The following is a 26,985-nucleotide window of genomic DNA, read 5'->3' on the forward strand; positions in this document are numbered from 1 at the left end:
CAAAAGTATAATTATTGCACCCACAGTTTTAGAAGATGCCATGGATTGCTTTCAGAAAATGGCAAAATTTCTTTTAATGTTATCCAACTTCTGGAAACAAAAGGCTCACCTCTTTTGTAATATGAACATTTTAGGAGAATGGAGCCAAGATAGTAAATAAAAGACAACCCAGCTGAACTTTCTCAACATTCCCTTCCAAAAACTTTAAAAATAATGCCTCACCTTAAATTTTGGAGCAGGAGAACCAACAAAAGGCCAAATTGAGGCATTTTTTCTGTCCTAAGAAAACTTAAGAAGTTGGTGGAAGTTTGTGACACCACAGTTTCCTGCATATAGTGGCAGAAGCTTTGGGAGCTTTCAATCCAGAACTGGTAACAGGGGGTCAGACAACTGATCAGAAAGATATTACAAAGGATCCTCTTCTGGCACTGGGTACAGCTTGCATTGATTGGTAACACTATTGCTCTGACATAGTTCTGGGTTGTAGTTCCAGGCCAGAGAGGAGTGCTGGAGATCAGTCACAAAGGATAATGAATACTAGTCATAGTTCCAAAATAAAGAACACTTGTGTTTGTGGTTGAAAGGGACCAAGGACCCTTTCTGGGTAAAGACCAGAGTAGAAATTAGGAAAGCAGAGACTACATCTCTCCCCACATCACACCACTTTGGAAGCAACTAGCTTTGGAAAAAAAAAAAAACAGCACAACTTTGTCTGAAACTTAGGATCCTAGTTGAGTAGAACCCAATTTCAACTTATAGTTCAAAATCAAGGCTGGAAAAATGAGCAATCACTACATAAAAAACTTTGCCTAAAAAAACCTGCTACAATAGCAGGAAAGACCAAGAAAATAACAGTGTGAATTGGGAGGAGTGGGGGGGTGGGAGGAGACAGGAATCTACAGCCAAAGCTTCAAAGAAAAAGGGTCTCAAAGTTAAACTCTTTTCATTCTAGTATCATAAGATGATACATGTTCTTCCTAAGAAGTTATCATTATTAGGGCACTTAAAAGAAGTTTATACAAATAAATGGCATGAATATACATTCAGTTATGTTTGGAATGATTCCCTTCCTGCAGAGAAATGAAGGGGTGAGAAAGGGATTTATGGGGAGACAGGGAAAGGAAGAGGTAGAACAGGGAAAATTTTCTCATAAAAAAGGCTTGAAAGGAAAAACTATTACAGTATAGGGACAAATGGGGGAGACAGGGAAAGTGGTGGGTAGGCAATGCTTAACCTCACTCCCATCAGAATTGGTTCAAAGAGGGGAAAATGGGGGGGGGGGAAGTATGCTTGCATATATACATACATACACATGCACATATACATACACAATTTTATATAGAAATGTAATTCCTAGTAAGAAAATAGGAGGGGAAAGAAGAGGTATAGGGAGGACAGATAAATGGAATCAGTGGTTAGAAGCAAAATAGATTTTTGAGGCTGGACAGAATAAAAAGAGGAAGAGAAGAAAAAACAGAAGAAAGTGAGATGAAGGGAAAAACACAGTAAACATAACTAAAAATATAATGAGTTCATGAATAAAGCATAAGCTTTCTAGATTAGAAACCAGAATCCAACAATATATTCTTTATAAAGATACACACTTAAAACAGAAAGGAAACAGTTAAAATAAAGGCTGGAAAAGGATCTAATCTGCTTTAGGTAAACTTAAAAAAAAAAAAGAAAGAAAGAAAAGGGAGGGATAGCTATCTTGATCTCAGACAAAGCAATCGCAAACATAGACTCCAATTAAAAGAGATAATCAGGGAAATTACATTTTGCTAAGTTATCATAGACAATAAAGTAGTATTTAAAATTTTTACTGAAAGATTCTCTGAAAAAAGTTTCATTTCTCAAATATATACTGAGGACCAAGTCAATTTTATAAAAAATAAGAGTTGTTCCTCAATTGATAAATGGTCAAAGTATATGAATAGTTTTCAGAAGAAATTAAAAGGTCCTAAATTACTATTGATCAGCTAAAAGCACATTGAAACAACTTTAATCCCACCTGACATATCAGAAGTGACAAATGCTGGAGGGACAGAGAAAAATACATGAATGAGCTACTGGTGGAGTAGTGAAGTGGTCTGTTTTGGAGAATAATTTGGAAATAGGCCCAAAAGAGTATAAAACTGCATAGTTTTTGTAATATCACTACTAGATCTTGTATTTCCCAAAAAGATAAAAGGGAAACCTATGTGTTCAAAAATATTTATAGCAGCTCTTTTTATATTGGCAACAATTGGATATTGTTGGATATATAGAAGATGCTCATCAATTGGGGAACAAATTGTGAAATATGATTGTGAAAGAGCTTTATTGTCCTGGGGGTAATGAAGGGTCCTTTCAGAAAAACGTGGCAAAATCTGTATGAACCAATGGAAAATGGAGTGAGAACCAGGAGATCACTCTGCACAGTAATAGCAATGTTGTAATGATCAGCTGTGACAGATTTGGCTACTTTAATAAATATAGTGATCCAAAACAGTTTCAGAGAAGTCATGATGAAAAAATACTATCCATTTTCAGAGAGAGAATTGATACAAACGAAGCGAAAATTGAAGTATAATTTTCTTTATTTTTCTTGATTTAAAAAATTATGGTTAATGTGGAAATACTTTTATATAATTTTACATCTATAATTGATATCATATTGCATGTCTTCTCAGTGGGTAGGGGAAGGTGTGGAAGGGAGATGATTTGAAACTCAAAATTTAAAAAGAAAAGGCTATCAAAAATAAATTAATGATTAAGATAGGGTGTGTGAGTTTTCAATGCCACCATTCTACTCTTACAGCTTTCTGGTTTTTAAGAAGATGTATAGTAGAAACTCTATATTTCCCAAAAGTATTTAAAATTGAGTATCATGAAGCAAAGGATAAATACATGATGAGTGTGAATAGGTTGAGACATATAACCAATGAAGAATGTCTAAGAAGGAAAGGATTAAAAGATGTTATTTGGGAAGTATATGATAGGAAGAGAAGATAAACAGATAATGAAGTATGACAGATGACAGATTAGTAGCCAGAGTATGTGACTGGCACTTTCATAATGTCAATAAGAAACAAAAATGGCCTCCAGGATGTTGGCTGGGCCACAGGTGATGAAGACAGAGGAAAATCTTAATGAGATTCACTCAGGATGCACATGTAAATGATTTTCAATCTGGACCATTAGTGGAAACAACCAAATTGATAAAATTAGAATTGTATTCAAGTTGTCTTAGAGAAAAATATAAGATTTAGATTGTTAAAAGAAAATTTTTTGAAGGTCCAAAATATTTTTCCTGATTAAGATGATGATAAATACAATCCATGGGTCCAACTTGGTATTATGAAATTAGAATAGAAAGGACAAAGCACCTTAAATTTTGTGCAATTCTGTTTTATAATGATATATCTTGGTTGTTTTATTGTCTTTCTTTAAAAACTTAATAGTTTCTTTTAAAAATCATTAATCCTCATTCTTCCCTAAGGTTTGTTTTTTAAAATTCTTCTTCTATCCAAACAGAATTTATTTTCAAAGTTTTTTTCTTTCTTATGATGGATTCTGGTCTTTCCTATCCACTTCTTCAATTTTTACACAATATTTTGTGAATTCTTCCTTTGGGAATTTTTTTTTTAATTATGAAGCATACTTTCATTATAACTTTCATTAAAAGATGTGATTTAATCATTTATGTGATAGCTTTTTTTCACTTCAACTTCTCCTCCCCAAAAAACTCCAATGCTATTACTCCAAAGATTTTTATAATAGTTTCTATATTAAATACCAAGCATGTTTCACTCAAATTCAAGTTTTATTACTATTATCAAAGGTGTTCACTTATTTATAAATTATAGTTCATAATTTTGTTTTAATTGTATAAACATCTTGTATGTAAAAGTGATTTCCCTATAATATCTTCCCTCAAACTCCCATTTCACTTTCCCTCTTTCCAGACTGTAAGATGTTTGTCTCATTGTACTTCCTGCCTTTGCAAGATAATTTAAGACATAAATACCTGTTCTTGATATAAAATAGGAATATTTTTGATGGAGCTCTCTAAATAGGGAAAGCTTTTGTTTGGGAATGGGGGAAAAGAAGGGTTAATGGAAATGGACTCATAACTCCATATTCCTGGTTGGTAACTTTATATATACTATATATATACAGTTCAAAATTTTAAAAAATGAACAACTTTCTGTCTATGTTCTAGATTATTAATAGTCACTTATCATAGTTATGAGATTTACTTTATGTCTCATTCAAATTAGCAAGTATAGATTCTTGAATGTTGCTCCAGTTTCATTGTATTGAATTCATTGATACTATTGCCCTGATTTTTTTCATTGTTTAAATGCTTTAAGATCCTAAAACATTTGCTTGAATTTTCAATAAAATACCACTTTCCTTCATATAGAAAGATATTGTACAATTACAGAAAACTATTACTTTTAATTTTTATTAAATATTCATATTTCTGACTTTATTAGACTATGAATTTGGGGAGATAATGTTCATGGTATTATGACTGCTTTTTGTTCAGTTTGTGTGGTTTTGTTCTCACGGTTTCTTTAACATGTCCTAAAACACAACAGTCAGATGCCTCAAAACCACTGTCTAAATGGTATAGGAAAAATGATAATGGAGAAAGCTTTTTTCCTTTGGATAGAAAAATAAACCCACAATTAGAAGATTATAAATACTCATACCACGTGACAGAAATGTTCAGAAATGTTCCCAAAGTGTGTTCTACTTTGTTTTTTGATTCTTGGCATTGGATTAAGCTCAGCAGTTCATCTATAATTTATGATCTTAGAGAATTGCTTGCCTGGGGCACTGAGATACTTTGTATAAGGTTAAATAATTTGATCATGGATTTAGAGCTAGTATATATCAGTAACAGAGTTTGAAGTTGGGTCTTCCTATCCCTAAGGTCTGCCCTTTATCTGTTTCCCATGTTGCCTCTTATAGCAGAATTTATATATATATATATATATATATATATATAATATACTTGTAGTAAACAGTTGACTCTCAGCCATGGCCTTTCTCCCAAACTTCTTTATACTTAACAACTTTGTATATTTTTTAATTTAACTTTTTATTTGGGCTACATATATGTTTATAAATGTTAAGTATGTAGGTGTACACACACACACACACACACACACACACACGCATATATATATAGTCTCTCTAATTAAAATGTAAACTCTTTTTTAATAGGAATTATTTCAGTATTTTTACTTTTCCCAATGCCTGACACATAGCGGGTGCTCGATTAATATTTATTGGTTGATTTCCTAATTTCTAAGGGAATAGGTAATACCTTCAGTTTTGATATTTCTTTAGACAATTATTTTATTTCCTCTTCACTGAAATTCTTTCTTAAAATTTTAGTCTGGATATCTTTAATGCAGATGATTCTTCCTATCCTTTTCTGAACCATTTGAAATCTATCCTCCCCCAAGCTGCAATGCACACTAGTATACTCCTGATTTTCCTTCCTGATCAAAAATTCCAAAATGGAATTCTCATCATTTCTACTCCAGAAGCCAGTTCCTCCTTCTTGGTCAGAATCGGATCCAGATTCAAAGTTCCTCTAGTTTTCTCCAACTTTTGAAGGATAAGCTTTATAAAGGCAAGTCAAGAATTGTTAGTTGTATTTTGGGAAGACAGAATATTCTAGGAGATGTCACAATATAATTACACATTTATTTCTGCTTTCATTTACCTGCATTATTCCTCCTCCCTCTGGTTTCTGTGTCTTCATGTGATGATATTATCAGAAGTTAGAAAGAGGATCCATTTGGGAAAGGAACACAAGGTATTCAATTTGGAACTTCTTGGATTTGAGGTAAACAGTGAAATATCTCAATGTAATATGTCCTGTAGCCTTTACTTCTGTATCTGTAAAATAAAGGGTCTAGTCTATATAGTTTTTCATGTTCCTTTTAGGTCTAAGTCCTATCACTGTAGGGGCTTTTAGTCTTAAAGAGGGAGGAGTCACCCACTCAAGAATAGAGGCATTGACTCCAAATGCCTATAGGTTAGTTAAGTTACTTCTCTCTAAACCTCATATTTCTTATCTATCATATGAGAGAATTAGACTAGGGGGTCATTTGTTGTCCATTCCTAGTATTCTTTAAAGTTGACTTTTTATGGAAAATCTATAGTATGTGATAACTCTTCATTCTTTGGATGATTAGAATTATTATCAGAAAGAAGTATTGCTTCTGACTATTTTCAGAGGGGCAGCCAGGTGGTCCAGAATAGAGTTCTGGGACCTGGAATCAGGAAGATTGAGTTTCAAATCTGGTCTAAGGCATTAATTAGCTGTGTGACCCTGGGCAAGTCACTTAATCCTATTTACCTTTTCGCTCCTTATTTTTATTAAATGCACTGGAGAAAGAAATGGCAAACTACTCCAGTATCTTTGCTTCAAAAAACAAAAAAGAAAATGAAGTCATTAAGAGTCAGGAAATGAGCAAATACAACAAAATTGTCAGAGATGTGGTAAAGTATGGATGTGGAATGAAGCATTTATTTTTAGGCATGGTTATTTCTTTGTTACAAGATAGTGTTGTTTTGGGGATTAGTGGAGAAAGCTTTTGATAAATACCAATAATATTTAAAAGGAATATCATTGAAACATTTTCTCCCTGAAACATTTTTAAAGAAAAAACTTTAAAATAGAATATTACTAAAAGTTTTTCATGAGTTTTTGAGAGTAGAATTTTGCTCTTGAATTTTGTTCCTTTTTACAGTTTTATGTTTACTAATTTACAAGCTTTTGCCCTTTCTAAAGTCTTGTAGCTAAAATAAACAGAAAATCCAATTCCTGAAAAGTATGACTACTTCCTCCAAAAAGAGAATTAGAAATCACTGCAAATAGTGAACATTGAATATGAGCACAGACATGAAATCGACTACTATTTAATGGCAACTTGATATGATTGATTATTGACATGAGACTAATTTCAAAATCAAAAATCTGTAAGAACTAAATTCAGTAATGGTGATAGAAACAGTTCATTCTCTAAATTTAGAAGAAAGTTAAATGAGAAGACACTGAATAATCTAATCAGAACAGATTTCTTATTTTAATGGAACTGTTGGCTCTGAAAAAAAGAATTCCTTAAAGTAAATGATTGAACTTGATCACCACCATTTCTAAGAGAAATTTGATGAATAGAAGTTGCCATCTAAAAAATAAAAAAAATAAAAAAAAAACCAACCCAGAAATCATTTTGGTCCACAAATGCTTGATCAACTTGCTAAGCAGAGAGACATGGCAGCCAAAGACAACACTGGTTTAGAAATACACACTCATTTATCCAACTAATAGAGGAAGATGGTGGAGAGTTATGATCAACATCACTTGACAAAATAACAAAAAGCAGCAAAGTAGAAATTGAGCTTCACACTGTTTGGCATGAGACCTAATTAAACCAGATCATTCCAAGATTATTTATAGAAAAAAAATGAAAAAAGTACAAGAAAAGATAAAAAGTTGAACATATTTGTATATGTTCAATAACAATCCAATCTCATAATTGATGACAAATAGAACTGAAGTCCAGAAGAAAAGCTAAACATTACCAAAAGCAAAAAAAAAAAAAAAAAAAAACCCACATAGAAGACATCATCTTGAGAAGACACAAATTTTCATGCCCTAAGGAATGAGTTATTCAAGATGTGAAAAAGAATTATGTGTCAAAATAATGGAGGGAAATTTCCAGATGACATTGTTATCACAAAAAACAAGCAACCCAAGAAGATATCAATGCCTACTTTCTAATTTGCTTATTCTTTCATTTGTACAGATTATGAATGTCAAGTACTCTCCAAAAATTGTCAGAGAAATACAGATGATTTTTTGATAATAAATAACATCTTTATAGTTATAAAATTGAGAGAATTTTAAAAATCTGTTTAACTGCTCTCAAGAGAAAAAAATAATTCAGCAAATAATAATTTTTTAAAAATCCTCTAAAATGGTTATCTTCCATGCATTTTTTAAGATTTTGTAGTATGTCTGTAGAGATTTAGTCGAAAAGTAACCATTCACATTTCCTCAATATCAAATGAGCCATAAAACAAGGAGAAAGAGATGATCTGAAGTTCTTGCTTTTCATAAAAGATGTTTTTGAGAATCTAAATGGAAGACATTTTATTATTAGTCCCAAAATATTGTGTGGGTCTCCAGTTGTTCCTATTTGCATATGTCATTTTTCTGATTATATGAAGTCTAAATCCTCTCAAGTGAAATTTGTTAGGTCTGATTTTCTGGGGGATATCACCCATTACTAATCTGCCAAATGAGTTAAAATGTAGTCCTTCCTTTGTGAGTTTTGTCCAAGTGCTCTCATAAATCCTTTAGAGAAGATCTTATAAATCTTGACAGCACATAGATACCAATAGAAAACCTGAACTTTCTGTTTCTGTCTTTTGTTGTTGCAGAACATTAAATTTTTATTATTATGGTTCTTTATTCCATAACTCCCATGTTTATATTTACCACATGCCTCTCCTTCCTCTTTGAATAATTACTAATAAAGTTTCTAAACTCTTTTTAGCTTTTTTGGTGCAAATTGATTTTGATCAGCTCAACTACTTTGAAAAATAATCTCTTCATCCTGCTAAATCATATTTTCCAATATTTTTCCTCTTATATGTATAATATATATTATTATATATTACATAATATATATTATGTATATAATATATGTTGCTTGAATTCAAGGCATTAGGTATTCTAAAGGTTAAAGAATGTGTTTTCCTCAGATTTTGAGATACACATAAATGGAAATTCCTTTAAGTTATTAGCCTTTCAGTATGTACATTTTCTACATGTACTACAGACAGTTATCTGGGCCTTGCATTGCAAAGAAAGAAAGCTGGATTTTATTTGAAAAATTATCTTCCTGATTTCAAACATACTGTTTAATATAAAAATCTTATCTTAAAAATATCAACATTATCCTGATCATCTTATATTAATGCAAATTATGACCACTGTGATTTCTGAATAATCAAAATTAAGGGGATCCAGAAGGCAGTTGGTTCCACCTTATCTGTACCATATTATCATTTTAAAACTATATTTTCAGGAAAATGTATAGTTAAAAAAAAAAAAGGCCAGTCTTAGTATGTTAGACATAATAATTGAAGAGCCCATGTGGTCATACTATTACTCCAGAATTTTTTTTTAAAGTTTTAAAATATTCTAGTATTTTGAGTAACATTTCTTTAGAAGATATATGGTAAGATAATTTGAAAAAAGGAGAAGGCATGTCTAAGAAGACACTGTTAACACACTAAATATACACATGAAGACAAAAAAAATGAAATAATATCTATGCTGAGGGAGCATATATTTTACTTGGTAGTTAAATAGAATATATACTGACAAGTAAATTGTCAACTTGAAGAGGGAGAATTTAACAATGGTTATTATTTTTTAAATTTTTAAAAATTATTATAGCTTTTTATTTACAAGACATATGTATGCATGGGTCATTTTTCAGCGCTGACCCTTGCAAAACCTTCTGTTCTAACTTTTCCCCTCCTTCTCTCCATCCCCTCCCCCAGATGGCAGGTAGACCAATACATGTTAAATATGTTAAAGTTAACAATGGTTTTTAACTGACATTTAACTGACATTAACTGACATTTGCATAGTGCCTTGAGGTTTCCATTTCAAATAAGAAAAATGCAAAACAATTCCTATAATTTGCTAAGGTCAGGAGACTTTTGATAGTTTTGAAACCTTTTAAAAACTTGTTGGTAAATAGAGCTCCTTATGCTTGCTGAAAATCTTGTTCAGAAAATTAAATTATGATGTTGTTAAAAAAAAAAAAAAAGATAAAAAGGCATAGATTGTGATCTCTTCCATTAGAGTGAATACCCTAAATCTTTCTGTTCTAAAGATTTTATTTTGGGGGGAAAAGCATATTTATTCTTCTGCTGGACAGTTTTTCTTTTCTGAAACAAATGGAATTACCTTGGAATTCATTTTAAAATATATAGAGAGGTACAGTTAGGAAGACCTAAGTTCATAAAAGTCTTGTCTTTTGATACTTAATGGCTCTGTGATTTTAAGTAAGTTGTATAACTTTTCAATGGTCTAGAAAATCTTATTAAGATTATAAGATATAGGGAAAGAATTAACAGGAAATTATCAAAGAAAGCACAATTCTGAACTACCACTCCCCCCCCCCCAAAAAAAAAGTTGAATTCTGATAAAATTGAGGTTATCATGAACTTTGGCATAAAAATTGTAAAGTGTTCCTATATGTATGTACATATATATATATATATATATATGTGTATATATATATATATATATATACACACACACACATATATATATATACATATACATATACACACACATATATATGTCAATGTATGTATTATTAAAAAGTAATTGATAATAAGAGAGGTAGCTACAAATTTTTCCCTGCCATTTTATTCTTCAGGCACAGTAACTGTTTCTAAAATAAAAATTTTTATGGTTTACTAAGTGTCAGGTTGATATATTTAATCATTCAATCAACAATCATTTATCAGGCAGCTCTCAGATACGAGGTGCTAGGCTACATATTAGAGAAATAAAGTAAAAGATGAGGTGTCACTGTCCTCAAGGAACTTAAATTTTATTAGAGGAGAAGCATATTAAATAGAACTGTGACTTCATTCATATGAGAATTCCACCTACTAAAAACAGCAAAACCATTCTGTACTAACTAGCTAGTTTCATGAGTTATTATGGCTAAAATCTCACCACCTAGAAGTCAGTTCAGTTAAGCAAAAGGCTATTAAGCACCGTTACTATCCTAGACACTAAGAATCCATAGACAAAGATGAAATAGTTCCCACCATCAAGGAATGCACATTTTAATGGAAGGAAGTGACATGTATACAGATAACTAAGTTTGAAGAATTTACAAAATAGACAAAAACTTTTTTTTGAATGGTATCAGAAAAGACCCTTTAAAAGGTGTGGCATTTAATCATAGTCTTAAAGAAGCTGGTGATTCTGTTTATCAAAAATGATAAAATAGAATATTTTTTTAAAATTTCTAAACTTCTCAGCATTTAGCCAGCTATTTTTTAATATCAAACTATTTTTTTTTAAAGCCATTACAGTTTGATGAGATCTTCTGGGTTTACATTCCATTGATATAAACATGGAGAATCCACATTTTCCATTCCCTGTTCCTGGGAGGAAATGAAGAAAGAATTTTATCAATGTTGGTATCACTTACATGTTGGTATCACTAAAAGAAATGCTTCCCTATTGTATGAATTAAAAACTCACATTTTAATTTTTAAAAAAATCATTAAATTATTTTTGTCCCTAATTTTTTTATTGTTTGATCAGCCTGTCAAAGCAGCTCTTATACATTTTCTTCCAAAATGACATCTTTTACTAATTGAGATATAAACATGTTACATAATTTAATTCTTAACGTTTATATTGTATAACTAAAACAAATCATATTTCCCTCAAAAGAATATTCAGTTTCACCTTCATACATAGTTTAAGATATTTATAAATACTTTTCCTTATTTAATTTGCACTTCTTAGCCTTAGAGGACAGAATTAGGCACAATAATTGAAGTCAGATATCTCCAACCAACTGAGTTTGTTTCCTCATCAGTAAAATGAGTTGTTTAGTTTAGATATTTTTATTTTTGGCCCTTTACAACACTAAATTTACAATTCAAATTCCAGAGAGCCGTATTTTAGTTTCATGTAGAAAAATTTGGTCTTATATTCTGCGCTATCCAGTATCTCCTATTATCTGGATTCTTTAAGGAAAAGCGAATAAATATTTATAAAATATCTACTACATTCTAAGAATTATGCTAAGCATTTCAGGTATTTTATTATTTGTTCCTCACAAAAGCTCAAGATTAAGTACTTTTATTATCTCCATTTTACATTTGAGGATACTGAATGATAAGCAGCCTGCTCCTGATCATATAGTTGATGTCTATATTAATTTGAACCCAGATCTTCTTGATTCCATGCCTAGTGCTCTTTCCATTGTGCCATCTCCCTGCTGCCTCTTTAAATGTAGACTTAATGAATAGAATCACAGAATATCAGAGTTTAAAAGGAGCCTTAATAGATAACTAATCTAAAATATTCCTTAAAAGAGATATCTTCTACTATACCTAATAAGTAGTTGTCCAACTTTTATTTGAGGACCTTCACTGAGAGAGAATCCTTTATTTCCCAGGGCAGCTTGTGTCACATTTGTATAGTACTAATAGTAAATTAGTCCATATAGCTTGTTTTGTCCACTTGGATGCTTGTCATAGAGATTGTAACAAGCCTTTTCTTATGTAGGCTGGACTACCACAAATCCTGAGGTGCTTTTCAATTCTGAGATTCTATTTAATTTTATTTATTTTTTAATTCATGTATACTTTTAAGTTTCTTCTACTGCAAACTGTTGTTGCTATTGCTATTGCTATTCCTCTTCCTTCTTTAGCTTCAATATTCATTACATCAAATCAAAATTTAAGTGAGTTCCAATAGAATAAATTTTATATTAACTGTTACTGTGTCTGATGAATCCAGAATCAATTTTTGGTGTAGTTTCTTGAGCATATTCTATATGTATTGCAAGGGATAAAAGAGAAGAATCTTTTCAAATTTGCCCATATAAAACTAAGGTAAATAAAGACTTGAAATCAGTGAGTTCTGGAGAAATTGTCAGGTACAAAATACAGTGAGAAAAAAAAATAGATTTATGATTAAAGGTAAGACTTTTTCTTGTTGCTGATTTTCCACTATTTATTTCTTGAATGTTCTATTTTATAGAGTTTAAGGCCCTTAAATTCTTTTTTCCCCACTTAGTCCTCTCAGAAAGGAGAAGGTTAAATTTTGCAATAGGATATCATTAGTTATTTTCTGGCTTATGTCCATTTCCCAGAAGAAAGAAGAAAAACCTCGTTTTCCATTGCGCTTAAAATCCATATTCTCTAACCTCATCATTGCTGCCAGACCTCACTGAACTATTTTAAATCTGTTTCCATACCCTATTATACTTTCTGGGCCTTCTCCAAATGCCATTTTTAATTTTCTATTGATTATATTAGAATTGATTTTTTTCCTTTGTGCTCATCCTTCATTAACACTGACTTCTAACTTCTGTGTTGGTATATTTCTATCTCTTTAATTTCTTTTGAGCCAGTCTCCATGCCGTCTTTTAATTCCTTTTGGGCAGCTTCTCCCTCAATTTAATATCTTTCAGTCTAACTTCTTGGCTAGGGTTTACTGCCTCCAAGTTGGCTTTCTTTCTCGTCGGTAAGGAAAGTAAATACTGCATTTCCATTGAAGTATGAATCCTAAATTTCTTCCATTTCAAACCCCTTTCCTCTGAACCTCCTTTCTCAAGATTCTGGCACCAAATGATTTAGTTATTCTAAATGGTTGGCAAGCATTGGACTGAATTAGTAGTGGGTCATTTCCTTTTTTATGGAGAAAACCAGTAGACACGGCACTTTTCAGTTAAATATTACATTCATACCATTTTTTAAGCCTGATTTTTTACTAAAAGACTGAGATCTACTCTACTAATATAATTTCTTGTGTTAATGTCTGTGAATTGGTTTGAAAGCTCTATGCCATTATTTTGTATTTGGGATGGAGAGGCACTAGACGTGAATTGATTAACTTAAAGGTCCCAAAGTGATGGAGTCCAAAGTAAAGACTAGGTCTTCTGACTTCCAGCTTAGCATAGAAAGAATCCCAAGATAGCTACTGGATTTTGGTTTTATAGCAGAGATCCTCCACTTTCAGGCCTGCCAAATTGGCATACAACATGCAGATATCAATATGGCAATTTTTTAATCTCCAAAGTAAGAGAATAACGCTTAATTCCAGCTTTAGTTGTATCTATGCAAGATTTCATGTAGGAGAGATGAAAGCCAAATGCCATTCCCTTTGCTACTGTTTGCTTTTCTCAGGTGACCCAGGCAAAAGGGTAGTGTTGTTAATTAAATTTTTCTCATTATTTTAGATAAATCCTGTCTAGAAGGGGTAAATTGGATATTGGCATTGTAAAAATAGAAGCAGGGCAGCTAGGTGGTACATGTACAGATGAAGTCAAGAGAACTTACCTTCTTAATTCAAATCTGGCCCCAGACATTTAATAGAGTTGTGTGACCTTGGGCAAGTCACTTTACCCTATTTATTTCAAGTTCCTCATCTGTAAAATGAACTGGAGAAGCTAATGGCAAACCACTCCAGTATCTTTGACAAGTAAACCTTAAATTGGGTTGCACAGAGTCTAATATGGCTGAAAACAACTAAACAACAAAAATAGAATTAACAAAAAATAATAGATGTATCAAAGAGAAAACAAGCCAGTTATTTCATTATAGTGAATACAAATATGCACTTTAGGCAGTACATAAATTTATATGCATACATTTGCCTATGTGCACTTTTGTTTTTGTTGTTAATTTTGTTAATATAGATTTAAATCACAATTTGTTATTTAATTTGAAAACAAAATATGTCAGTTCATCAGCCCTAGTAAGAATATGATGATGTCTAGATACTTTCATTTTGTTATCTGTCCAAATTTCATTTCAGTAAAGCAGTCATAGAATATGAGTGCTCTGAGAGAATGGATTGTTTCTTTTTATTTTTTTTTAATCCATTTACCTCTAGCATTTAGCACAGTACCAGGCAAATAGTACTTAATAGGTGCTTATATACTAATGGATAAAAATTAAACCATTTTGCTGCCCATGTACCTTTCTATGAAACCTGCCTCTGGTATGATTTTCATTATTATGTATTTTTTGATGATAATTTACTTTTTCTTAGTCCACAGTATGATTTTATCACTGTCAGGAATGATGATGTGATAATCAACAAAAAATTTACTCTGTAGCAGGCATTGTGTTAGATGCTGGAAAAAGGATTGCAAAAGTGGGGAAATCCCTGTCCTCAGCCTTTGATCCTTTGGCAGTAAGCAGAAGGAATCTCAGCATGATTTTCCATATAATGCAACTATCAAAGCCAGCCAAATTTTGAGCCAATCATTGCAGTGTCACTTTAAAAATGAGCACATGCAGATGTAATTCTTTCTGATATTTGGAGTCCTTCTATTGTTACATCATCATTGTCACTCATATTAAAGAGCATCTTTCCTATGAAGCAGACAGTGCATAAATGAACACCGCCTTCTCAGTTTTATAACTCTGTAAACTGAAATTTAGACAGGTTAAGACCTTGGATTACTTAGTTAGCAAGTGTCCAATGGGATTTGAAGTGAAGTCTCAACACCAAATTTAAAACTTTTTCCAGTTATAAAAACCCATTCAATCCTTGGTTCTTCTAATTTCTCTCCCTCTTGTATTTATTTTCAGTATATTTGACTGGCTTTTGTTTGCTTAAAAAATAAAAATATTAATAATTTCTATGCAAAATTAGCAGCCAATATACTTTCTTGTCTAGAACATCTGTGTAGTCTACTAAAAATTTGGAAAAACATCTTTTGGATCATGTTTGCTAGTGACATGCATGGCTTATTGCTAGTAAAGCTTCAGACAAAATCAATTTAATACTACTAGAAAAATACAAAAAATCAATAAAGAAGAAAAAGTACTCTGATAAACTTTGAAATGAGTCAGTATGAAGCTGGCATGTGAAATAGAGTTTTATCTTTTGAATTCCAGTGAAACATTGGGATGATTTTCATCCTATCAGGGCTTTCATTAAAATAGATCATGTATTATCAAGATTTAGGTTTATTTTTACAATTTTAGTCCTAATGAAAACTGTCCTGGATGTTGGAAAGAATGGTAATGGGGAAACAACATCAAATGATTTATATTATCAAAGGAAATGCTAACAAAAAAATTTTTTTTTTGCTTTTAGGTTGCTAGATATGAAACAAATGCATCCTTTTTAAAACATTACCTGGGCTCATCATTGACAACACAGAACTGCTAGCTCTTACATCACTTCCCTAAAGCATTATTTGCTTAATCATTATTAACCAGTAGGAATTGAGCCTACTTTTTTCTTTCTATTACAAATCCAAACAATTGCTTATCAAAATTTTCTACATTACTATTATTCTCAATCTCAAAAATTATAAAGGAATCAGAATTGCCTTTTGAATTTTGCACCACGTTCGCTAATTTCAAATACATCTACTGTATTGTAGTCTAGAACATCCCTGTCTTTTTTTGATAGGGTTTTGTCACAAATTTTCATTGCATTTCCTTCCTGACTTTTATGGCCTCAAATTTCCTCTTTGTCTAGCTTCCTCACGGATATGAATCAAGATATACAGAAATTTGAAATTGTTCTCAGAGAGGTGTTACTCCTTACTATGCAAAAACTAGTTGCTAAGTATGCAAAACAACACTTGCTTACTCCTCGGTACAAACTTTGCCTCTTGCTATCCTAGGTACCCTAATCTGGATGCAATCTTTGTCAAATGATCTTAAGATGTGGTACCTGAAACTGAACAATTTGCTGCAAAATATAGCTTTAGAAAAGCATAGAAAAAAGTCAGACTGTTAGTTCCTTGAATTTTGACTCTATACTATTATTACCATTGTTTGAGTACTTTAGTTTTAGTTGTGTGTTTTTTTTAACCAAATGCGCCGTATACATATATGAATCTTATGTACAACTAAATCTCATTTTCTTTTTCAAATGTTTAGTTGTCAACTAAGCAAGATCTTTCTCAACTTGTGTTTTTTCTAGTTAATTTTCCTAATCTAAACACAAGATTTTATATTCATCCTTCTTAAATTTCAACTTGGTTTCAGTTCAGCATTCTAGCTTGTTGAAATAATTTAAAACCTTGCTTCTGGTACCTGTTGTATTACTTATCCTTCTCTGCTTTGTGTCATCTGCAGATTTTATAAGCATATTCTGTTTTCATCCAAGTGATTTATAAAAAAAGTAAACATTTCTGGATGAGCATGAAAGATGTTACTTTAAGCAAGTCGTTTCAGGCAGATCCTGTGATGGTATTTATTTAGAGATAGGAAATTGATTGCCTCAGAGAAGAGATGGAGGCAGTGTGCTGAAGAGGTCAGTGTGCTGGGGTTGAACTAAAAAATCTCAGAATTCAGAGCTCACCTCATTGGTACTAAGTATATGCTCAAGGACACGCAAGTCCTTTGACCTCTTTGTGCCTCAGTATGTGCCTTAGGAATTGTTTCACTGGATCATGGACTTGAATTTTATTCTGTATTGGTAGATACCTCTTATCTGATAAAATCTTTAATAGATGAGCCTTAGGGAAGTAGAGCTAACAATTTATTAGGGAAAAGGAAAAAAGATACAAAAAGTAATTGTAGATACTATACAAGATGAAGGAATTACTAATAGCTGGAAAGCTTAGGATCATATGAGTATAGTATATATTAGTATAGTTAGAGGTGACTTGAGATATCAGTGAGTTCATTCCTTTTATTTTGGGATAAAGGACCCAAAAGGAGTGAAGATGATTTGCCTATGGAAAAGATGTAGTTGAGCAGAACCTTGAAGAAGGTTTAATTTTGGTAGTCATAGTTAACAATGCAGACAAAGGCAAAAATAGAGTATTTGGGGGAATGATGGTTAGTCCAATTTGGGAGTAAGATGCAAAACATTTCTTTCAACATATTATACAGACCCTCAGTGAAATTTCTCATAAACAAAATATGTTGTTAAAACAAAGTATGAGTGATTTCAATGTGTAATACGCAATTTTTATTTAAAACATTGTATTGCTATGTGAACTTGCCAATATATCTATGTATTTAAAATATTTCTTTTTCTTTTCTTAAGTAAAAAACACAAGAGTATGATTTATAAGTGGGGACCGAGTTTTCCAATTTTTTTTGAAGTTTTATTGGCATTTAAAGTTATCTTTATTTCATAGTTCTGGTACTGGAGTTTTTTAGAGGGGTAGGGAGTTCTTTATTCAAAAAATTTTCCCATATTTCTTTGAATTATTTTTACTTGTTTTCTTCATGATATAGCACCTATTCCATTACATTTACAGACCACAATTTGTTTATCTAGTTTTTCTAGTCATTGGATAGACACATGTAGATTGTTTTCAGTTTTTTGCTGCTATACATTGCACTACTACAAATATTTTACATAAATAACTCCATAGGAGACAAAGAGTCAAGAAGCAAAGAAAGAAATATTTCTTAAATTTTTGTGATATGCTAGGCACCTTGCTAAGTGATTTACAAATATCTTGTTTGATCCTTATAACAACCTAGGGATGAAGATGTCACATTTATCTCAATGTCACAGATGAAGAAAATGAGGCAAATAAAGTTTAATTGATGTGACCAGGGCCTCACAATTGATAAGTGAGAGAAGCCTGAGTAAGGCAAAGATCATGACCAGTTTTTTACACAAGCCCAAATTGTTTGCCAAAGTGGTTGAACGGGGTCATAACTGTACCAGCAGTGAATTTTTGTACTTGCTGGATTTTTATATTCTTATTGACATAATTATTCATAGTTATGTATCTGGTCTGTAGTTTTTATTCCAACCCCACCTTCACTAAATGTAATTTCCCAATTCTGTCTCTCATTTATGCTAATAGAACTTTTCTTAGAATAAAAGTAAATCAAAGTAATAGATGATGCAGTATATGTCTAATTTGGCATTCTTTAATCTATTGGAGGATAGAGATATGCTTTATCATTAGTTCTGTGGCATCCAGATAGATCACTGTAGTTTACTGAGTTCTAATATAGTTACTTTATATTATTATAAATTACTTTCTTTTTTATTATTGTTATTATTCTCTTAATTCTGCCTACTTTAGTCTTCATAGTAGAGCATGTCTACTATGGCAATGTCTACAGAGACAAATGAAATATTAGTAGATGAAAGAGTCTCTAGTAGGCAGTGTCTAGGAATTAGAAACATTTCTATCTATAATATTTGCACATATTTTCACTGACAAAATGCACTGCCATAGAAAACTATTAATGGAAACACTTAGAAAATAATAGTTACAGATTACTTTGATTGTTCTTGCAAAATGAATTATTTTTCCTTGGAACAAATTTTGATTAATGTCAGGCAAAATATTTTACTTACATGTTTTATAAAATTATAAAACATATTAAAATTATAAAACAAGTTTTATAAATTTTTGCATGTTAAAATTTTGTAAATGTTTATGTTGACATCGCCATTATATACATATTATTTATTTTTATACATATTAATAACATACATCTATTAATAATCTGATAATTTTTCTCATATCCATATATTAATAATGTCATGTGTTTATTAAACTGTCTTCCTATTGTGTCTGATGTGAAAATGTCCCTTTTTTTTGCAGATATTGATGAATGTGTAAACAACACTATTTGTGACAGTCATGGTTTTTGTGACAATACAGCGGGCTCCTTCCGCTGTCTCTGTTATCAAGGCTTTCAGGCCCCACAGGATGGACAAGGGTGTGTGGGTGAGTTTTTAGGATTCTTTTAAAAACAGTCCCTAATAAAAAAAAGTTCATTTTGTCAACAGAAGACTAAGCACTCTTCTGCTTTGGAGAAAAGCTTCTCCAAATATTGGTTAGGCAATATTTAATCAAGATATCAGTTTGAAATATATTTATTCTATAAGTATTTAATCTTCTCTTCTGTGAATCAAATATTTTGTGAAGATGTGTTCATTCAATAAAGACATTTCTTTAGAAACTGCATGAAAGGGAGTGTCAAATGGATTATCAAATAAGATGAGACCTTTTATTTATTTATTTATTTTAAAAAGATGCAGTGGATTATGCTTTTGGAAAATCAAGGAATTTTGAATTTTAAAAAATTATTTTGATTTTCATTTTCTTTAAGTATGACATCTGCTTAAACTCTTAGCAAAATAAATAGAGCTGTATAATACTTCCTATCAGAAATATAATTCAGGATGATAGGGATTGGCTTACCAATCACCTTGGGCACTATATTTAAAGAAGAATGTTGGTAATAGTGTTGTTTCCCAGTAGTCTTATAAAGTGACACATGATTTTGTAGATTTATTTCTTTTTTTGTGAAAATGTTCTGGGATTGGTGGTAATGGAAATTCTCTTGAATATTATCAAATATACTGGAATATATTCTCATGGCATAGGCTCCTATAGAAATATATATATATATATATATATATATATATGTGTGTGTGTGTGTGTGTGTGTGTGTGTGTGTGTGTGTCTATGTGTGTATATGCACAAATACATATGTATATGTTTGTATAAATATTTATGTATAGTTTATTACTGAGTGTTTTGCAGATAGTGATTTCTGGAAGCTATATTCATTATGAAGCTTATTCAGAGTAAGTTATATAAGTGGAAGGAAAAAAATTAGTGTATTATTATAATACAAAGATTCTATGAAATACTAAACTGTTGTCTTTATATTCCTCAGTTGGAAAAAGAATTGTTGTTTTGTCCTAGTGGCATATGGTCTGTGAATAGGATTCATTAACTATTCAGTTTGGAAATTTGCAATTAAAGCACATTCACAATTAAATGAACTTGGCATAAGAAATTCATTTTTCTAGTAAAAATGAATGATTTGGAGTTTTTAGTCAAAGGCTTCAAAGTTTGTCTCACCCTTAAGAAATCAATATAGAACTGCAATATAGTAGCTACTTTCCTAGTAACTTGGTCACTATCTGAGAAGTTTCAGGGAGGGATTGTGGGATCTGTTTCCATGAAACTGTTGGTCTAAGTCTGTTTTTATTTTTAAAAATGTGTGTATGTATGTGTATATATATATATATATATATATATATATATATATATACACCATATAAATGTGAACTATTATTAATAGCAATAATAATATGAATAAATTTTAAATAAAAATTTTAAAATTTAAATATTTTAAATCGATTTAAAATTTAAAAATTAATGATAGCTGTGAAATAAAGCTGCCACATTATCCCCATTTTATAGATGAAAAACAAGGCTTTATATTTTTTTCTTTAATATGCTGAGAGGCAGGTAAGTAGTATCTGGATTTGAAAGTGATTAAAAATACTTGAAATTAATTTAATTCCACATTAAAATATATTTGATAGTATGACATGTACATATAAAATTAGTCCATATACTGTTGTGAAAAAAGTGAATTAATTATTCAGTAATTACAACTTGATAGTTATTTTTTCTTCTTGAATACTTTGGATAATCTGAGTTCCTACTTAATCCTGCAAGGACAGCCTCAAGATTTGCTCAGGGACCTTATTTTATGTCTGTGTATTGATCAAAGCATATCTGCAGTTTAAAAATTGGCTCCCACATTTTACTGAATTATTTACTAATTAATAAATTTGTTTTAGGTAAGATCAGGAAGCAGGGTAAAATGGAAATAGAATCATAGATGTGATTCTATTGTGAGAAAAGTCAGTCAGGAACCTAAGATTTATGTGGGTTTTTGTGCTTTCGTAATTCTTGAATGAAGAATGCTCTTTCTTGTGTAATCTTACTATAACCATGAAAAAAAAGAATTTGATTAACTAAAGGAAATTGTCATGTAAAAAAATCATCAGAGAGGTAAGTAGAAAGGAGAAAAATCATTTATATAATCTCTTGGCCCTGCTTTTTAAATACATATCCATTTTGTGGAGCAGTTACTTTCTGCGCAGCTTTCAAATGAAATAGAACCTGAATGTTATGTGAATTACATATTAAATTTATGGAACAGCAGCTTTTTAGAGTCATGTTTTATAAAAGTAATCATGATAAAAAAAAAAGTCAAGGGGGATACAGCAAAGTTTTATGAAACTTACAAATTCTTTTATTTTTTAGCATCTATGAGACTGAGCTTTACTTATTCATGAATGTCTGAATAGGATCTTAGGTCCCTTAAAACTTTATCTTTTAACATATGCAAGGAATGTGATTTAAGAACTTTTTCTTTGAGTGTTCAGGTCCTTTACAGTACGGATAATAATCTCATTTTTAGGCATCCTCTTTGCTTAAATTTAAGCAAAGGTTTAATTGCTCATTGGGGACCATCTCTGTTTTCCGCAACACTGGAATGAGCCTAAAGAGTTTCGATAAAAAGAAAGAGTTTTCACTAATGAAGAACACGTCCAAATCAACTCATCCTTTGTTTTCCAGATGTGAATGAATGTGAAATGCTTAGTGGAATATGCGGTGAAGCCTTCTGTGAAAATGTAGAAGGATCCTTCCTCTGTATGTGTTCTGATGAAAACCAGGAGTATAATCCCATGACTGGACAGTGCCGCTCCAGATCCTCAACAGGTAAAGTCAAGAAAGTTTTATATATAAGTAGCAAGACTTTTCTCATGGGCCTAAAATGATGCATTAATGATATTTCTATTTCTGTGCAAAATAGCCTGAGATTGTTAAGAAAGAGCCCTGAAGTTGAACTATGATTAGGCCATAGGGACAGTTAGCCAGTAAATAGGTGTTCTTTTATTGACAATAACTTGCTTTACATTTTAAAGTTTCTGGAGAATCACAGAGTTCACAAACTGTACAGAACCTTAGATGCTATCCAGTTTATCATATGACCAAGAAATGATTCTGACGTATCTCTAAGTATTTATTTAGCTTGGCTTAAAGATTTTTATTAAGGGTAAAATAACTGTCCTGGCAGCCTACCATGCTTTTGAATTACTCTAATTCAGAAGTTTTTTTCTTATAAGAAAACCTATATCTACCTGTCTGCCACTTCTACCAGTTGTCCTAATTTTTCCTTCTGGGACTAAATGGAATAAATCTAATCACTTTTCTGCTTGACAGCCCTTCAGATTCTTGAAAATAATTATTATGGTCTCTCTAGATTTTCTCTGATAAAAATTCCATTCTTTCAATAGATCATTATGTTGTATTCTTCTGATCCTCTCACCATCCTGATTGTCTTTTCTGGTCCAGTCTGCCTACTCCTTTTCTAAATTATTTAGCTTTAAACTGAACATGGTATTCCAAGTATAATCTGACTTGCAGTTCAGTGCTTGATCCTTCTTAAGCACATTTTGTTTTTTAAACAGTTATTTGTTTCTAGAAAGACATACTAACCCCTTGAAACAGTATGGTATAATGGAAACAATACTATGATCATTTTTTTTTATATATTCCTCAAGAGCTGTGCAAAGCAAGGTAACAAAGTACATTATTGATCCTTAGCAGAGACAACATGTTAGAAGATCATACTCAATCTCTTCAATGTTTGTAGAACCTGTGGAAGGTGCAGTTCTACTTATAGTTAAAAATCAGTCATCTCTAGACTATATTCATGTGCTCTAGTAGTAAATTGTGTGGAAGATTGCATTAAAATGCTTTTTGTGATCTCCTAGTTGGAAAGGGGGGAAAATCATGTTTACTGGTGGGAGAAATCCTAAAAGGGTTCTCTAGCTGTCTTTACCTCCTTGATGACAGTAGCTATTACCCACATTCCTTCTCTATAATTTTCCATTATAGCAAAAAGCGATTTCTCCTTTCTTAGGTTTTCTTAAATCATTTTTCCAGCTCTCTCCTTTTTAATTACTTTTCTGCTTTATGCTCATTTATATCCTTCTATTAGACACAGCTAGATACTGCATATTTTTGCTGCTTATGTATTATCCTTTTAGGATTATGTTATGCTGTTAGATGATGCAGTGGATAGAGTGTCAGGCCTGAGTTAAAATTTGATCTCAAACATTAGTTGTATGATTCTGGACAAGTCACTTAATCTCTGTCATACTCAATTTCTTCAACTTATAAAATGAGGATAATAATAGCCTCTACTTTATAAAGTTATTATGAAGATCACATGAAATAGTATTTGTATAGTGCTTAGCACAATGTCTGACACTCAGTATATATTTAACAATTATATGTTCCTCTTCTGTTCTTCCAATTAAATTCTAAATGCTTTGAAGGAATATTCCTGTGCCATTTTAACTTTTTGAGTCCTTGGCATCTTGCAGCTAATAAAAACTTAATGTTGATGATGCTAAAATGTAAATTGGTTCAGAACAAATTTTTCTTAGGGTATAGTGCCTAAAAAAAAGGTTAAGGTATAAGTTATATTTCTTCAAACCTTAGTTCTGCTGAGATAAAATAATTTTACAATATGTCAGTGATTACCAATATATTATTCTAAAACAAAAGAATTCCATTTTCATTTTATACTTATGTAGGAAAACCTAGTCTTTTTTTCTATTGCTTTCCAGTCTTTATAAGTAGTGGAGGGAAAGACACTGAAGAATAATGTTTCGACTCTTTGGAGATGTTGGAATAAATTCATTCACTTGATCCTGATAATTGAGCTCAAACAATGTTCATGATCTTTATTTCTTTGGGGATACAATACAGGTTTTGAATATGTATTTTTTTAAAAAGCAGGAAACCACATTTAACATCAGTCAATTGTTATATTTGGCAGAGTAGTCTATCTGTGAAATAAATTAACATTGAAAGAGGTTTTTAAAATGATTTCTGATTGGAAAAAAGTACCTTTGATAGCATAAATATGAATACCAGAAAAGCTAATGTATTTAAACTGCAAATGTTGTAAAGAGCCATAAAACTTCTGAAGTCTTACTGTATGTTTGTAATGGGCATAAAAGTAGTTAGATAGTAGGAAAATATGTCCTTTCAAAAAAAGAGAAATTTTCTCCTACAATTGAAGACTATAAAAAATTAATGACCAAAATTGTTCACCTTAGCTAAAACCTTTCAATTTATTTGTATAAAGGTAAGATTTTATGCAGGATGACGAAAATTATATTTAAGATATTTCAGGATTATAATAAATGAGACACTCAATAACTTTTAAAACATCATTCAAATGTCAAAGATGTGCTTTCACTTTGTATTCTTAGCATTACATCTTTTCCTTAGCAGAAATAGAATAAAATTGGCTTTTGTCTTAGAAATGCATTTGGAACCTTGGATTTTCTAGAAGTTAAACTTGAAAAAAATGTTTTTTAGATTTCATTTTAATTCTCCCCCAGCATTCTATATTTGCTTTAAACGTTATATTATTAGGGAAGTCATTTTTATAGGCATACTTGACACATGTATCATTGATATTAAGTTTTCCTAAGACATTTTCCTAAAGTGACTACCCTTTTTTTTCTTATTGTATCCTCTTTCTATTCTCATTATTCTCAAAATATTTCTTGTCCTATTTTTCCCTCTTTAGTGTACTTTATGTTTCTTTCAGCATCAATAACCCCATCTTTACCTAACTCTCTCTCCTTATCTTTCTAAAGTATTTAGTTTTTCTTGTATTATAATCCCCAAACAAATGTTTGCATCTTTATGTCTTTCTGCAACCTCGGAATGCTTTGTATAAATATAATATATTTACATGTAATATATTTACATATATGATTATATACACAATATAATTTATAAATATATTTTATAATTGCCTATGGTATGCAATGTAGTATTCCTGCTTCTGGGTCACAGGACAAAAAAGAAACTGTTATTGATCTCAAGGAGATTATATTCTACTGGGGGTAGGGAGAGCAAATTCAAATATATCAAAACAGAATACTCACTAAGTACATAATAACATGTGTGTGTGGAAGGAAGAATAATAACATCTTCAAAGATTTTTGCATGTGAGGTTGATATGTTCAGATCACAATCTTTGGGCCATCACTTTGTTAAATTTCTGAATGATGGATTTGGAGAAATATAGAGAAAAATTAGGAGACTTTTTTGTGAGAGGTGATAAGTAAATCAGGATCAAGATTCTGTGGGTAGAGAGGTAAGTTTGATAAGATTTAATTAATTAAATGTAGAGGTTAAGAGTAAAAAGATGACCTTCCAAGACTGTAAACTTGAGTAGTTAGGAGAATTATGGTGCTACCAACATAAATAGGAAAATATGGAGCAGGCATGGGTTTTCAGAAAAATATAATAAGTTCTCTTTTGGACTTGTTAAGGGACTAATTAGCTGTACTGCATTCTAACACAAAAGAGAAACAGGGACTGGGGAATTCTAATATTGGAAAGTCATAGAAGAAAATAAACAGCAAACACAAAAGTGAAGCTGCCTCCCACATACGACAATTCATGAAAACTATCTTTTACATAGTATACAATACTCCTGTAGCAATAATTCATCATTTCTTACTTATAGCAAGGAACTGGAGTCACTGGAGAGATCCCAGCATTATGGCAAACTACCATCAAATCATGGACTCAGAAAATGAACAATAATTAATTTATATCTTGTCCACTTCACACACACACAAAAACAAAAATGTAAACATGCTGTTAGACTTGCTAAAGCATTGAATTGGTAGGGATTTCTTAGATGGCTATTTTTAATAACAAAGCTATTGTTGTCCCTTCTTTAGTTCTTTCCACATTGAACTCTGAGTCAATAAACTTGGGCTCAAGCCCTGGCTCAGCCCTTACAAATTGTATGGCTTTTTATCCACAAAACCTTCTTAAGCCTCAATTTTATCATGTGAAAAATGGGAAAAATAATAATGTCACCTTACTACTTACTCTTGCTGTGTGAGTTATTATTATTGCAGCTAACCACACCACAAAGGTAAAGGAGCACAAATTTATGTGCTAAATATCAAGTTCATTTCTAACACAAATTCTTTTCTAAACTGAAAATTAATTTAAGAAGAGAAATAGTTGATTAAATTTCTATTAGGTCCAGGGTATATGACTAATGTAAACTGATTTGCATGGTCGATGAATTTCATGGACTTTTAGAAAACAAGACACATTTTCATTTATTGCAGAAATGCATAAAGATGTAAACATTTGGTCTTTCATAACTACCCTCCAGTTGACATTTTCCATTCTTGGCTACAGTAAACGAAAATCATGAGAAATCCTGAAGTTAACATGGGAAACACTTACTAATCAGGTTTTTCCAAGGGACAAATACATTGTTAAAAAATACATTGCACAAAAACGAACTACCAAAAGATTAACAATATAGAAAAATTGTGACTTTTTCCTACAGGACGACTTTTGA

The 26,985-nt window shown here is 31.3% G+C and overlaps 1 protein-coding gene across 6 annotated transcripts in view; it reads left to right on the forward strand.

Moving 5' to 3' along the window:
• The window catches only part of LTBP1 (latent transforming growth factor beta binding protein 1), a 421,971-nt gene that overhangs the window by 357,082 nt on the left and 37,904 nt on the right, over positions 1-26,985 (forward strand). For all 6 annotated transcript variants that reach the window (XM_031951251.1, XM_031951252.1, XM_031951253.1 and 3 more), the window contains 2 exons: positions 19,350-19,475; positions 22,137-22,280. In XM_031951251.1, coding sequence (XP_031807111.1) covers positions 19,350-19,475; positions 22,137-22,280 — 270 coding nt within the window. The remainder of the gene's footprint in view (positions 1-19,349; positions 19,476-22,136; positions 22,281-26,985) is intronic.

This window comes from Sarcophilus harrisii, chromosome 2 (genome assembly GCF_902635505.1).
Source record: "Sarcophilus harrisii chromosome 2, mSarHar1.11, whole genome shotgun sequence".
Lineage (NCBI taxonomy): Eukaryota > Metazoa > Chordata > Mammalia > Dasyuromorphia > Dasyuridae > Sarcophilus > Sarcophilus harrisii.